Genomic DNA, 16184 nt, shown 5'->3' with positions numbered 1-16184 from the left:
AAATGAGTCACCAGGAACCTGGAGATCCTGTGCTCTAGACATAGTCCCTGATCAAGGGCTGCCCTGGGTGCCCACGTGGTCTGCAGAACCCCTAGGTACTTTTTAAAAAGTTTTCTGGTTTGGTTTCGCAACAGTGCAACCGTGAGGGATAGCAGCTGTGGTCGGGGCTCTAGGCTCTAATCTTGCGGCCATTCCCGCCTCCTTGAACGGCAAACGCAAAATCTAAGTCAGCAGAAGCCGGGCTCAGGACAGGATGGGCTGGGGGCGGGGTCTGGGCGTCTCGCTCCTCCCCGGGCAGGGCGAGAGGGGGAAGTCCCGCCCCTCGGCACCGCCTCCCGACTGCCCCGCCCCCTTCCTGCCGGACGACAGGGGGCTGGAAGGCAGGCCAGCGGTTGCAGGCTAGCTTGAGGGCCATGTCTGTCTCGCTGCGCTCCCCTCTGTTCTTGGACGTGGTCGTGGGCGTGGTGGGCACCCTGTCTTTCCTGCTGGACGTGGCCGCCGACCTGTGGGCCGTCGTCCAGTACGTGCTCGGTGGCCGTTACCTGTGGGCCGCGCTGGTAGTGGTGCTGCTGTGCCTCGCCTCTGTGCTGCTGCAGCTCTTCAGCTGGGTCTGGCTGACCACCGACCCCACCGAGTTGCACAAGTCGCTGCCCTCGCGTCGTTTCCTGACTCTGCTGCATGTGCTGCAGCTCGGCTTTCTGTACAGGTGAGTGCCCTGGCCCGTCGAGGAGAGGAACGTGGGTTGACAGCCGTCAGAGCCAAGTCTAGTGAGAAAGTCTCTGCAATAATGTGGGGCCGAAGGGAAGAGTGTTTCTTAATTTTTATTAGTTTAATTTTAATTTAGTTTGTTTATTTATTTTCGAGGCAGGGTTGCTCTGCGTAGCTCTGGTTGTCCTGGAACTCGCGTTGTAGACCAGGCTGGCTTCAAACTCAGATCTACCTGCCTTTAAAGACGCGGACCACCTTGTGTGACTTTTTTATATTTTTATTGTGACTAGGCCCTTGAGTGATCACTGACCTCACTGGTCTCAGTTTACTCGGTGTCTAGCTGGGTTGGCAATAGTTGCTACTGGTGTTCTGAGCAGAATAAAGGCACATGTCCATAAATTGTCCTGGCACAATTCGTGCCTTTCCTGGGCAGCAGTTCCAACTTCCAGGACAGTGCCCCCTTTCCCTTCTTTCTTAATTTTGTCCTTTTCTGTGAACATTTGCCTCCCCATCAGGGAATGAAGAAGGCAGAGATGGGTCCTGCCTTACTCATTGTGTCCCTGGAGCAAGCCAGGGCTGGACACAGAAAATATGTGTGGACTGTGTGGTTTTTTCCCCAGGCTCAGCCAGAAGTGACAAGTGAGGACAGTTCCTGGCACAGTGCTGGCCTGGTGACTTTTTTTAAAAAAAATATTTATTTATTTATTCATTTATTATGTATACAATATTCTGTCTGTGTGTATGCCTGCAGGCCAGAAGAGGGCAGACCTCATTCCAGATGGTTGTGGGCCACCATGTGGTTGGTGGGAATTGAACTCAGGACCTTTGGAAGAGCAGGCAATGCTCTTAACCACTGAGCCATCTCTCCAGTCCGTGACTTTTTTTTGAAATCATGAATAAGCCCTTGGGTGAGACGGGAGAAAGTAAAGTCAAGGAGTCAGGGTCACGCCATGGAAGGCAGGGCTTCATGGTGTGGTGTGGGTTGGGTTGGGTGACTGGATGCAGAATCTGTGGTGGAATTAATTCCCCTCAGATCTTTGCAAAGCTGCATTCGGCTTCCAGCAGTGGGTGGGGGCTTTGAATGTTCGCGATTTGCCCGAGGGAGTACAAGTACAGCGCGGATGGGTGTGAAGGACAGGCCAGAGAGGGCATCCGATCCCCTGGAGCTGGAGTTAGAGGTGCACCACCTCGTGCAATGCCTTCTCAGGCCCCTTGCTTGCTTTTCAATCCCATTTCCCATCTCTAAGACAGGGCCTTGGTGAACTGGGTTAAACTCGGGACCACGCCTGACCAGCAAGCATGGCAGTTGTATGTCCCCAACTTAAAGGATGAGGAAACAGGTTAGGTGGCTCGCCTGAGGTTCCATAGCAGTTAAGTGACAAGCTAGGATTGAAGCCCACCTCCATGCACTCAGTGGTCGGAAATGGAGGGACTTCCAGAACACTGACCTGACCCGCTGGGCATCTATGTGTGTGTTCTGCCTAGGTGCCTGCACGGGCTGCAGCAGGGGCTGTCCTTGTTGCAGCAGGAGCTGCCAACCGAGAGTGACATAGCCTATACAGACTTCCTGACCCTGGATATCAGCATGCTGCGGCTCTTTGAGAGTTTCTTGGAGGCGACACCACAGCTCACATTGGTGCTGGCTATTGTGCTCAAGAGTGGCCAAGCTGAATACTACCAGTGTGAGTGCTGGGCCAGTGAGAACCCCTTTGGTGCCCCTCAGTGTTAGCAGTGTCCTCGCTCTTAGTGGACAGAAGGAAAGCAGGGAGACGGAGCCTTAGCTAGTAGATTCCGATCTAAAGTCATTCAAGCTGCATGGAGTTAGAAAAGTGACTCATACTCATATCAGTTTATCCTCATCTGAGCATCGGGCATAACAAATGAAACTACCTTGTGGAGTAATGAGCAGATTAAATGTGGGGGATGCATATGGAGCCCAGGGCCTCGCACATCAAATGTGTGCATAATGTTTGTGTGTGTTTGCAGGTGCATGTGTGTATATGCAGAAAGCAGAGGTCAGTGTCAGGTGTATTTTGCAATTGCTCTCCATCTTTTATTTTTGAGACAGGCTCTCACTATATAGACCAGGCTAGCCTCAAACTCACAGAATTCCCCTGCTTTTGCCTGCCCAGTGATGTACTTTTTATTACTTTGATGATAATAAATAAAATATATAGGTTACCTGACACATAATGATAGGTTTGTTAGGTAATGGACATTTTATTGAGCACTACTTCAACCTGCATGGGTTAGGGAGTGACCTAACTGGCAACCGGAATAAAGAAACAGGCACCTAAAAACGCTGAGCTCGGGTGGGCCTCGGGCTCTGAAGCAGCGGCACAGCGCACCTGAAGTTTCGGTGCACACTGATTCTAGCTAAAGGCCAGCTGCTTTTTAATGTGTGTTCTGAGACTGGGCTCTTTGCTGTTCCCATGGGCCTGAGGCATGGGGGTATGTGACATGGTCCACTCAGGACCTCACCTGCTCCCCACAGAGAACCTTCAGACACTTAAGTTGGTTTTTTGTCTGTCAATGAGGTGGGGACACAGCAGTGAACAAGATACACAGAGCCTCCACCCAGCCTGTAAAACAAATAGTTACACTAGGTGTACTGAGTGACCGCAAGAGTCAGGTGGCAGAGACTCACAGGGCCCCATAAACCCTCAGAGACATCTGGAAAGTGAGGAGCCTTGGGAGAGACTGCTTCAAGACCAAGCAATGCTCTATCTCACACCGGATTGAGAGCCCAGGGCTCCCCCTTCTGTTCCCCATCCATGCATACCTCAAGGTTCTCCGCAGCAGCTCCCCGAGGAAGCCGCCTCGTCATCACTCCCATGGCACCTGGGAGAACCCCTCGCTTAAGAGTGGTGCCTGCCGACAGGTGCTCCTTTTCAGCACTTGGTAGGTACTTGGCATTTCCTTGAGGTCAGAGCCAGGCGGAGATGGTCTACACTGTAGGTTGAGCATGAGGAGAGAGGCTTTTCTCAACTTTTGATTGAGCAAACATTTATTATGTGCCATGTACTGGGCCACCAGGGGAACCCAAGTGAACCAAATCAGCTTTCTACCTTCCAGGAGCTCAAAGATAGAAAACAGGCTGGGCGGTGGTGGCACACGCCTTTAATGCCAGCACTCAGGAGGCAGACGCAGGCGGATCTCTGAATCCCAGGCCAGCCTGGTCTACAGAGTGAGTTCTAGGATTACTAGTACTACCCAGAGAAACTCTTTGTCTCGAAAACAAAACAGGCCATTGCTATGTTAATGGGGTGGGTGGAATATTACAGGGACCTCTGGCTGCAAAATGGGGTCTAGAAGGGCAACCCCAGAAGTTATTCAAGCTGGGATTTGCAGGGTGAGTAGCCTGGGTAGGCAAGAGATGGGACTAGCTACAGATTTGATACCAGGTAACAGGTGAGTTCTGGACACACAGGAGGCTCTCAGTAAACTTCTGTTGAGTGAGGACGCACAGGGCATGCCTGTGCCACTCCCTCCTTGGAGGCCCTGCTGCTTCCAGTCCAGGGTAGGCATGTCAGAGGTGGGATAGGACCCCTATCCTAAACTAGATCTTGGAAAGTCAGGATAACAGGCCAAGCTGTACCTGGAGGAGAGTAAGGAATGGTGGGGAGGTAGGCCATTGCTCCCAGTCCTGAGGACAGCTGCAGAAGGCCTATTGAGATCTGTCTACTTCTGACACGGAGAAAGGGGTGTGTGTGTGGGGGGCTGGAACCTAGATGAGGCTTAGGGTGAAGGCACAGGAGTGCCAAATACCAAGTGGAGTCTACGTCACACATCTCCCATCCTTTATGCTACCAGGGTAGCATTTGAAAGCAGTCCTCACTCTTCGGTTGGAACGCCAACTGTCTCCTGAATAACTTGGGGCTTCTAGGACCAACTTCAGGGTTTCTGCCAGAGTTCCTGTGAGCCTTGGGGTTGCCAGGCAGGCTGCACTCAAGGCTGACTTGTTTCTTCTTGTTCTTGGTAGGGTTTGGCATCGGATCATCCTTCCTGGGCATCTCGTGGGCACTCGTGGACTACCACCGATCCCTGCGTACTTGCCTTCCCTCTAAGTCTCGCCTGGGCTGGAGCTCCTCTGCCTTCTACTTCCTGTGGAACCTGCTGCTGCTGTGTCCCCGAATCTTCGCTGTCGCCCTCTTCTCAGCTCTCTTCCCCCAATATCTGGCCCTGCATTTCTTCAGTTTGTGGCTGGTGCTGTTGTTCTGGGTCTGGCTTCAAGGCACACAATTTATGCCAAACCCCAAGTTTGAGTGGCTGTACCGGGTGACGGTGGCAATCATCCTTTATTTCTCCTGGTTCAATGTGGCTGGGGGCCGCACCCGAGGCCGGTCCGTCATCCACTTGTTATTCATCCTCAGTGACAGTATTCTGCTGGTCAGCACCTGGGTGACGCACAGCACCCTGCTGCCCAGCGGGACCTTCTTGCCAATGTGGTTGATTATAGGAGGAGCCTGCTTCCTTCTGGGACTGGCTTTGCGTCTGATCTACTACCTCTGGCTGCACCCTAGCTGCAACTGGAAGCCTGACCACGTGGATGGGGCCCTAAGTCTCCTTCCTAGGAAGCAGCCTAAGCTGCTTTATAACAGACGGGCCACTCAGTTAGCACAGAACTTTTTCACCAAGATCAAAGAGGAGATTTCTCTGGCAGAGGCTGGAGACGTGGAAGGAGCCCTTTGAGGTAGGGTCTGACTCAGCCAGTGAGGAAGATGTGGAGAGCTGGGCCTTGGAAGGGCCAAAGGCCAATCATATACAAGCTGTTTTCTCTTCCTTACCAACCATGAGCTGCTGTCACTAAAGCCTCACGTTGCCATTCTTACCTCTCAGGTGACTGGTGGAGGTATCCTGTCTCCTGGGTTCCCTGGCCTGCTCTAGGAGGTCCTGGGGTTCTGGGGATGTTCTCAAGAAGTCTTCCCTACCCCCACCCCATCCACTCACGTCAATCAACAAATGTTGAGAGCACTTTATTTTCCGGGAGCATCATTCTGACTTTTGAACTGGCTGCCTCCCTACCTTCTTTCCCTACCCACTTGAACAAATGTGATTTCAAAGACCAGAGGCCAGTGACGACCCTGCCAGCCCCTCCAGTGTTGTGATGCAGCAGTCTCTACTCTGGCTCTTGGGCCACCTTTAAAGCAAGTGCCTCATGGACCTGTGGTCTAGGCCATGCACAACCCGCTGAGTATTTTACCTCCTACCTCAGTCTGTGAAAGGAAGAGAAGATGTGCGCATGTGTTTAACAGTATTATTAAAACCGTGTAATATTTCCCAAACCAGTATGTACCATTAAATACAGTCTGTCAGCCTTTCTATTACGGACAGGTGGCAGGGGTCTGGAACCCTTTAAAACTGGTACAAACTCCTGGAATAGAGATATGGGCTGACTTAGTTATAACTTTGTAATGAATATCTAAATTGTTCCAGTATAATAAAAACTCGAGAAGCAGAAATTGAGATAAAGACCTGATAAACCCAAGGACAGTGGAGAGTCAACTGGCTGACCCTCTCTCCACGTTTTCCCCAAATTGCCTCCCTGGAAATCCTCTCTTCCTGTCCTCTCTAGCAGATCTCTTCAGTCCTTGAAGAACTCTATGGCAAATCCCAGTAGCCAATCACTGACTCCATCCTTTGATTTGAGGTGGCCTTATTGGCACAGTGGAAGGGTTATACCAACAATTCTCCTGCAACATTTCCCATTTCAGTTGGTAGAGCATGGGACTCTTAATCCTGGGGCTGTGGGTTCGAGCCCCATGCTGGATGGCAAATTGTAACTAGCCTTTCTCTGTCCCACCAGTTAGCTTCCAAATAATGACAGACTTATTATGAAAGCTTGGCTTTAGCTTGGGTTTGTCCCATTAGCTCTTATAACTTAACCTTGTGGCCTTTTACCTTTCATTCTATATGCCTGACTCTCTCCATGCCTTGTCGGCACGTCAGGTACCTAGATGCATCTCCTGTTTCCTCTCTCTCTGCCTGGAAGTCCCGCCTAGACCTCCTATCTAGCTATTGGCCATTCAGCTCTTTATTAAACCAGTCAAGCAGTGTATCTTCAGTGTACAAATACCCCACAATGTGACTGCATTTTGCTTCCTAAGATGCAGTAGCTGGTGAGCCTGGTGAGCTCATCTGGCAGGCAGCAGAACTCACATTTTGGCAGACAGTGCGTTCTCCTGGGAGCTCTGCTACTGGGCCTGAAGAGTAGCATCTTTAGACTAGGAGGTGAGTTTGAGGGGCTGGGTGCAAGGTGAAGTGACACATCTTAGGGTGTGGATGACGGTTCTGGGGAGATGGAGCGTTCTGTTCTGGTTCCAGGGCTGGGACCCAAGATCTAGTGTGATCGAAACTCACTCTGGGTAGTACACAACGGCCTGGAACTCTGGTTCCAGGAGATCCAACATCCTCCTTTGGCCTTTGCACATGCATATTCAGGCATACACTCAAAAAAATTTTAAAAATTGAAAAAAGGAAGTGCAAGTTATTACACTGGCCTTGTTTTTAGTCAGTCTATCCTACCGAGATGACCTTGAACACATCCTTCTGCTTCAGCTTCCCAACTGCTAGGATTACAGGTGTACACTACCACACACAAAGCTCTTTATTCTGAAAGAATTTAAAATTACATCAGCGGCATTACATGTAATTAGAAAGTATCCTTAAGCCAGGTGGTGGCGCATATCTTTAAGCCTAGCATTCGGGAGGCAGAGGCAGGAGGATCTCTGTGAGTCTGTGGCCAGACTGGTCTAGAGGGAGTTCTTGGTCATTTGAGACAAGGTTCCACGTGTAGATTAGGCTAGCCCAAAGCTTCTGGGAAGTCTGTGGTCTGGTGAGACGGGGACTAGGACAAAGGTGCCAGAGGTGGAAGAGAAGGTTCTGGTTCCAGTGCTGGGACTCAAGATAGAACACCATACCCGACCAATAACTTTTTTAAAAAAATAATTTGCTTTTATTTCATGTGCATGTATGTCTGTGTGAGGGTTTCAAATCCTCTGAAGCTGGAGTTACAGGCAATTAGGAGCTGCTATGTGGGTGCCAGAAACTGAACCTGGGTCCTCTGGAAGAGCTGATAGTGCACGTAACTGCTAAGCCATCTCTCCAGCCCCCGACCAAGAACTTTTAAACAAGAAACGTGTTTAAAAAAAAAACATCTTAAGATTTACATGTCCCAGGACAGCCAGGGCTACACAAAGAAACCCTGTCTTGAAAAACCAAAAAGAACAAAGAAAAATGAAAAAAGTTTACATGTCACGGAGGGTTTGTGCGAGAAGTGTTTTGTTAGGAGGAGATGGAGATGTTTGCTCTTGGGATTTGGGGGGCAGTCAACACTTGGACCTGTGTTTTTCACCGAGCAAGGCACAGACAACAGCTAACAGACCACTAGCCAGGGTATGAGATGTCGTCATGCTCCTGAGGAAATTCACCTCTGGTCTGACGCTTCTGATCCTCAAAATGATAAACGAATCCTATTCACGTCACTGTTATACAGTAACGGTCACTCTGACCAGTGTGAAGGACTGGAGAAAAACTGGCTGCTATGACATATGATCAGGCCAGTTAAAGGGTTCGTATGAGTTTGTTTTACTGGTTTGCAGCTTATGCTAGGCACAGACGGACTTCTCTTTAGTAAAGCTCAGCATACTTGACAGGTCATAAAATCTACTTCATTTCCACATCTTAAAAAGCAGTGCATTCTAGAAACAATTGAAATAAAAACAATTCCTTGTTTTCCAACGTATACCAAACGATCACTTTTTGTGTGTATGAAATTGATGACCCAGTTATTGAAAGGCTGACATCTTTCTTAATGAAGCCCTGGTTAGGACCCTGCATGGCTCAGCAACTGGACTAACCGTATTTAAAAAGACAAATGAGAAAACTGAATAGAAAATAAAAATTTTATTTTTTTCAAGTTTATAAGATAGTTCCCATTACATATAACATTATGATCAAGGACTCTATAGCCACAAATGCCCGCAGTCACATAAATATATCCAACCCAACCGATGCCTTTTCTTGCTAAAGAGGCATCTCAAGTCCAGAGGGAGAGTGGTGATCCAAGTAGAAACGGTCCTTAATGGGATGGCTCCGCTCAGTGTGCTAGGAGGACTCAGGGTAGAGGGAGGACAGGTGGCCTGTGGACAGGGCTGAGACACAAGCAGACTTTTGCCTCTTGTGGATAAGATATTTGACCTCAGAATTCCAACTTGGCATCTACAATAAGTCTGTCTGGATAGTTCTAGCTTCTTGAAGATGCCTCTGCTACACCCTGGAGAGGAATGAAGGAGGGCCCAAGCTTGCCACCTGGGAGATAGGCCCCCCGCCCATGCTTTGCCTGGTGCTCTTGTCAACTGTGACTCCTACTCAAAGTAGTGTCTGGAAGTGCCACATGCTTGCAACTGCAATGTCAATCAGACTCTAGTTGGAGCTGCAAAGGCTGAATTTGTGTGAATCGCAAACAAGCTGTGCCAAGTCTCTTGGGATGCTAGATCTGACACCCAACTTGTACAGAAGACAGAACACCCCCAAATTAAAAGCCCAAAATAGGCACCTAAATTCTGGAGCAGGGATCCACTCTCCCGGACATCACCAGCTGTCCCAGGGGCACTGGACAGGGTGATGCTAAGGCACAGTCAGTTTTACATTCGAAAGTCACCTCATATCCCAGGACACTCCTAGAATCAGCCCACACCATGAGATGTCTACACTAACCCTTCAGAACACTGAATCCAGCAGGGAAGGATGCACCAGCGATTGCTCAGGGCGCTCTGTCCAGTAAAGACGGCCTCTTTTTAATGAAACAACCCAGTTTCTTGCAGCTCCAAGTTCCAACAGCTTTTGATTTTTAAAAGAAACTTTATTTTCTGAGTGTTTTCTTGCATGTATATAAGTGCTTGGTGCCAGAAGAGGGCATTAGTCCTCTGGAACTACAGTTACAGATGTTGTGAGCAGCCCTGTGGGCGCTCACACCTTGACCTCTGTACCAGCAGCTAGTGTTATTAACTAGCAAGCCGTCTTTCTAGTACCAACAGTTCCTAATGCTGCCAGCTCATTTTCCTACCCAAGCCTTTGTGGGAGGGAGGGAAAGTCAATGCCAAGGGCAGCAATACACCAATACACCCCTGCTTCCTGTCTGCCCTGACAGAGTGGTCGCTGCCAGAGCAGAGGCTCCTCAGCTCAGTATCTCCTTGCTTCTCTTGGCCAAGTCCAAATTCTTTTTGTAAAGAGAGCTAAATTGGGCAGGCAGGGCAAGATGAAAAGGGATTCCATGTTACATTCTAAGAATGGAGAGTTTCCCTTTAAGTGTTCATGGTATGACCTGTGTGCAGAAGGCTGTGCGTCACCACTTGACAGTCTTAAAAGCCTGAAGTCAACAGGTGGCCTTTGTCCAGGACAAGAAACTACACTGGCAACGAGGGACGGGGTTGAGGCTTCAAAGTAAAACTTATCCTCGAGTTTTCTATGATGAACCATGAAAAAAGGCCGGGCAGTGTTGGGATGGTGGTGCTCAATGTAGCCTAGGAAAGTCAGGCTTAGATGCCACCTCTTTGCTCCCACCCCCATCTCAAAACAAAGCCAAATGAGTGACTAAAATGGAACACCAACCTCACTTCCTGTCTGAGCCCCTTCCTCAACTGCTGCTCTCAGAAGTACTGGCTAACAGTTCTGCAGATTGGTGTGCCAGCCTTTCTGCTGCTGTCTGGTAGCCTCTGTGCTGCAGCGTTTCTGGGGACAGTGACTGTAGCAGTGGTTGGTCAAGGACCTCCTGAGGACCAGAGTAGCACATTTCCTCACCTCTAGGGAAGTTTACCCCAATTAAGGACCTCATATTGGTCCTCAAGGGACAGTGCCTTCAAACAAAACAAAACAACAACAATAACAACAAAGCCAAAAAACAAAACCCAGCTGGACTTGAAGGCTGGGACTATGCCCAGGTTCTCCTCCAAAGCATCTGGGGCAGTCTGACAGGGCCCTTGCAACTAGTTCAGGGTTCCATTTTCAGGCATTTAAGTCAAGAAAGTATTTCTGGCCTGATTTCCCCCTTCATCATGGCATCTGAGAAACGGAGTGTTTCATGGGAAATTGGGTTTTGGTTCTAACAATCTGCTCTCTATTCCCAGACACAGATCTGGGCAAATATAAGTTTGGACAACTGCACGTAAGTGCAGGGCAAAGGAAGCAGGTGTAGCCTGCTCTCAAGACTTTTTGGCGGGGGCTGGCCAGAGCTGCATGGAGAGAAGTGGATTTGAGAGAGAGCAGGGAGTGTGAACCCAACATCTGATGACTGAGCTGGGAACAGGAGCTGCTCTGCAGAAGGAGCACTAGGAAGACTCCTACCTCAGGAGCCAAGGATGAAATTCCTAAGGACCCCGAGCCCCTTCTCTCCAATTTGGAGGGTGAGCCTCCTGGGACGCAGTCTAAATTATGAGCTAAAGGTGTAGATTTATTGTTTATGGGAAGGAGTTTCCAGGGTTGTGACTTTTGGTTACAGATGAAGGACTGGTAAGGAGACAGAGGCTTACAAGATGGGAGACGCCAAAGTCTAAAGTTAGTAAGTGACCAGGGCCCTAAGACAGTGAGGAGCCTCCTGGAAAGCAGAGTCCTGGGCCACTAAAGGGTGCTGCTGACACAGAGAGGTATTTCAGACATTTCCATTACCACTGTCACGGAAACTTTACACACCGCTTTCTTCATGGGGGGGAGGAGTGCTTCAGAGACCAGACCCTCAGCTACAAAAGTAACATACCCATTCACTGGGAGAGGACTTCTACATCTAAGATTATAGGAGATGTTCTCATGGGACACATTTTCCGTCAGCATGATGAGGAGGAGCTCCCAGTCTGTCCATGCACCAAAGGTGCAACTGTGCCCCAAGAATTGCCTTTTCTCGTTCTTCTTTCTTGAATGAAACAGAACTAAAGCATAGTAGCGGCATCAAGTCTGCTGTTCCAGCCAGCCACCTCCTGCTGGACTATGGACGGGGCCGCGGCTTGCTCTTAGCAAAAACTGCAGTTGGTTCTGATTGTGTTCTCGCCAGCATTCCATGGAGAGAGAGAAAGAGCACAAGAGAAGGGGAAGGGGCGCGGAGACACAGACAGACAGACAGACAGACAGACAGACTGACAGACAGGAGAGAAGGGTCTCAGAGGGCTCTGGCCTGACTCCTGTTGGAGGTAAAAGAAGCTCACAAGGAAGGAAGGCTCTACGTTCCAGTTCTCAGAGGAAGTCAAGCTCTAAAGCCTGGTGCAGGGACACCAGGTCTCCATGGTTTGTGATCCTCCAGAAGGGCATGTTGTGCTGGAAGAGAAGAAGGAAGGCTAATTAGCCCAACTTCTGGAACCCAACTTACACCCTCTCCTCCACAGATGTCTCCTTGAGGCTCTTGGAAACCATGTATCCTTTTGTCAGAACTTTGTACAGGACACAGAAATATGAGGAGTTTGTAAAAGATTTCAATGCTACCTATGCTTTTACAAGAAATACCTGTCCTAGCTTTTAAGGTTTTCAGGATCAAATAAAATGGTGAAAAGAAATTAGTATTTCTGAATGTAGTATCGAATGCCTGTGATCCTAGCACTTGGGAGGCCGAGGCAGGAGGATTACAAGATTGATGCCATGGACTGGAGGGATGGCTCAGCAGTTAAGAGCACTGGCTGCTCTTCCAGAGGACCCAGGTTCAATTTCCAGCACCAACATGGCAGCTCACAATTGTTTATAACTCCAGTTCCAGGGGATGACACCCTCACACCAATGCAAATAAAACGAAAGGAAAAAAAAAAGGTTGAGGCCAGTCTGAGCAACACAGCAGATCCTGTTACTACTAAAAAGCTGGGAAAGAAGCTGGTGGTCAGTTTCCTGTAAGCTTTTGCTCTAACAGACTCAAATTCTACCCATGTCCAAGATGCAGGATGTTATGGCACCAGAATTGTACTAAGAAGACCATATCCTTTTCTGGAAGGATTATTCCAGTGCAGAAAACCATGTTTGCTGAAGTGGAAGTGGTTCACTTCCTCTGACCATCCTTTTTGGCTGCTCAACTATCAGGTTGTTAGCAGACAGCAGAGGAAGAGAACAGCAGAACTAGATGGTGGCGTTTTGTCCAATGGAAAGAAGGACACTGACAGCTGGGATGGCCCCATGGGTAGCTGGCTTGGGAATCAGTTCCTTCTTCCTTTGGGTATGTTCATACAAGGACTAGTTTTCTTCCAGAAAGGCTGGCAGAAAGATTCCTGACAGAAAGCAAGATAAGCTGCATAAAGGACTCAGACTTTTTTGGTTTTTCAGGACAGAGTTTCTCTGTTTAACTCTGGCTATCCTGGAACATGTTCTGTAGACCAGGCTGGCCTTGAACTCACAGAGATCTGCCTGCCTCTGCCTCCTGAATGCTGGGATTAAAGGCGAACAACACCACTTGGCACACTTAGACATTTTTAATCAATATATTCTGTTTTTTTTTCTCAGTGCTGAGGACTGGCTAGTAGGACTTTTACACCCTGGACTCCTGGAGAATGTATTTCTTAGTAGATTGCAGACCTTAGCTTAGGGTGACCTCTGTGACTGCTCAAGCACTTCTCTTCCCTACTACTTCTCCAGACTGAGAAGCCACTCAGACTGAGAAGTTTTTCCCAAAGGGAGACTGAGCAGTACTGGAGAATCAAAGCTTCGATGGTTAACATGGAAAAGCTCTATCAAGCTCTATGACTTGCTCTATCATGATAACATGAAATAACGATGCCAACTGACTGTCAATCACATAGTTCACTAAAGTTGCTGTGATTTCTATGAACTGGGTGAAGAAAATCAAGGCAGTCCTAGTTGGTAAGCCATGGTTCTAAATCTAAAAAAGAAAAGAAAGGCCAAGGAGAGAACTTTCATAACCCTTAGAGACGGTTGAGTGGCAGGGAGGAAAGGACAGAGGAGGACTTAACAAATTATAGGAAAAACTCTACCTTGCAAAAAATGACCTTTTTCTTAAAGAAAAACGATGAAGGACAATATATACTACTAATACACAATAGTTGTAAAGATTTTTCAGTTTTACCATTTTTCTACCCTACCCCTTTTTTGACAGTCTCATGCATCCCGTGAACTATGTAGCCAAGGGTGCCCTTTCAACCTCCTGCTTACACCTCACACGTGCTGGGACTGCAGGCAAGCTCCATCCTGGCTATAGAGCGCTGAGGACTGAATCTGGGCTCCGTGCGGCTGGGCAGCAGCCTGCCAAGTTAGATACATCCTCAGCCTTTACCTAGAGTCCCACCGCAACACACGTGCTTCACACCTCTCACTTCCTCCAGATGTGGGGATTCCAGATGTGCGCCTCTGTACAGCTTTCCTGACTGCTTCATAACAACCACATGGCTCAGTTTTTATTTTCTTTCTACAGTTACCTGTTTGGCTGCGATTTCTTCATCTCGTCCATCTCCAATCACTACATATGTGACTTTCTTCCCAAACCTAGACACAATTCTCTCAAAGCAGCTCTCCTTACCTGTAGGAAAAACACATTTCCTATTAGAACAGTCTTCCCTAGCTTTCTCAATACCGAAGGTAAGGACTGCTGCTCCACTCACCTGCCATGCTAGCAGCCTGTGCAGACTATTCGGGTTAGGAGCAGAGCCAGAGCTTCAGGAGCCCCTCTGCCCAAACAAAGTGAAAGCGTGCCATTACCAAAACAACTCACTCTAACCTTCACAGCAACTATCTAGAAACAGGACAAGGAGCCTAGGATGAACAAGCTGTAACCACCTCCACCTCTCTTGTGTATTTCCCATACTTTCGAGCTTACAAAGCACCCACCTCTCACTGAACTGCCATTCCCAGCTTTACAGACCATCATAGGTTTAGCGTCTCACCAGATCACATGCCGGCAGCTAGACTTAGCTTGGTCTCGACTCCAAATTCAGGCTGTGGCCATGGTCTACGGCAACTGCTCTTTTTAGAACTCCATGATTTTTTCTCTCCCCTGAGACAGGGTTTCTCTGTGTAACAACTTTAGCTGTCCTGAAACTCACTCTGTAGATCAGGCTGGCCCTGAACTCAGAGACCTGCCTGCTTCTTCCTCCCAAGTCCTGGCATTGAAAGTGTGTGCCACTACTGCCCAGCTTCCATATTTTTTTATTGATTAAATTTGTTCTTAGAGAATTTCACATGTGTATAATAATGTGTTCTGATTACTCTCAGCCCTGCCTGTCATCTCCTTCCCACCTCTGTGAGGCCCCCTTTCAAAGTCCCTTTCCCACATTCATGTCTTTTTTTAAAAAAAAATTTATTTATTTATTATGTATGCAATATTCTGTCTGTGTGTATGCCTGCAGGCCAGAAGAGGGCACCAGACTCCATTACAGATGGTTGTGAGCCACCACATGGTTGCTAGGAATTGAACTCAGGACCTTTGGAAGAGCAGACAATGCTCTTAACCTCTGAGCCATCTCACCAGGGTTTGTGACCAAGAGCTGAGAGCTATCCACTGGTAGGCTTCTTTATTCTGCTCCATTAACCTCATTTTTAATTCTCGTCAGATCCAGTGACCTAAGACTCTTCCGAAAGACCCTGGAATGCCACCTGCAGGAAAGTAGTCATGACACCTGTAAATATGACACTCCTAGCCAAGCGGCAGCCCAGTGATGTCCTGGTGCAGACACTGGTCTGCTGTGGCTCCCAGTTTCTTCCTTAAGAGACAAGGCTTTTTGGGTATATGTGGTATTTGGTGCTTACTTCACTGTGGCAGTCCTGCCTGACTCTCCTCTGCAGATGCAGTTGTTGCTGAACGAATGCTTTTGACTGACATTAACTTACCATAAGACTCCGAGAGCCACTATACTGAGCCCAATTCGGATTAACTATTAGATAATCCAACTAATATTCAAATAATTAAACTAATCCTTTCTATTTTGGGTATGTATCTTTATGTGTCTGACAGACATGCACATGGAAATCTGAGGTAGACCTCAATTGTCATTCCTTAGGAGCTATAAACACCTTGTTCTATGAGACAGGGTCTCTCACTAGGACCTGAGGCTCACTGCTTAGATTCCTCTGGCTGACCAGTCAGCCCCAAGGATCCTCCTGTCTCTGCCTCCCCATTGCTTGGATCACAAGTGTCTGTCATCATATCCATTACATGTGGGCGGGACAAATTTGGGTTTTCAGGCTTATGTGGCAAGTACTTTACCAAATGAGCTCTCCTAGCCCAAAACTTTTATTTTTCTCTTTTCTTGTTTTATGATGCTGGCGACCAAACCTAGGGGTGAATGCTAGGCAATCATTCTGTCAATTAACTACAACCCCAGGCCTGAATTCTTTTTTAAGTTACCATACAAAGTGATGGGTTTCATTATGTCATTTTCATATATGTTATAAATAAATTAATATTTATTCACATGTGTACAGGTGATTGCAGAAATCAGAGGAGCTGAGCTGGAGTGACAGGCAGTTGTGAACCACTTGACACAGAAGCTGGGAACTGA

General features: G+C 48.2%; 2 protein-coding genes across 3 annotated transcripts in view; one reads left to right on the top strand and one right to left on the bottom strand.

The window, feature by feature from the left end:
* Positions 1-294: 294 nt before the first annotated feature.
* Positions 295-7920, top strand: Xkr8 (XK related 8). The gene is made up of 3 exons (XM_075946703.1): positions 295-706; positions 2194-2390; positions 4691-7920. Exons 1-3 carry the CDS (start codon positions 414-416, stop codon positions 5398-5400), a joined length of 1200 nt encoding a protein of 399 aa, XP_075802818.1. The 5' UTR covers positions 295-413; the 3' UTR covers positions 5401-7920.
* A 678-nt stretch (positions 7921-8598) lies between these two features.
* Positions 8599-16184, bottom strand: part of Eya3 (EYA transcriptional coactivator and phosphatase 3) — an 86729-nt gene continuing 79143 nt past the window's right edge. For both annotated transcript variants that reach the window (XM_075946700.1, XM_075946701.1), the window contains 2 exons: positions 14106-14206; positions 8599-12012 (listed from right to left, as the gene is read on the bottom strand). In XM_075946700.1, the coding sequence (XP_075802815.1) occupies positions 11932-12012; positions 14106-14206 (182 nt within the window). In that variant the 3' untranslated portion in view covers positions 8599-11931. The remainder of the gene's footprint in view (positions 12013-14105; positions 14207-16184) is intronic.

The sequence above is a fragment of the Microtus pennsylvanicus genome, chromosome 13, assembly GCF_037038515.1.
Source record: "Microtus pennsylvanicus isolate mMicPen1 chromosome 13, mMicPen1.hap1, whole genome shotgun sequence".
Lineage (NCBI taxonomy): Eukaryota > Metazoa > Chordata > Mammalia > Rodentia > Cricetidae > Microtus > Microtus pennsylvanicus.
Note: the sequence above shows the minus strand (reverse complement) of the source record. Positions and strands in the feature narration are given on the sequence as shown.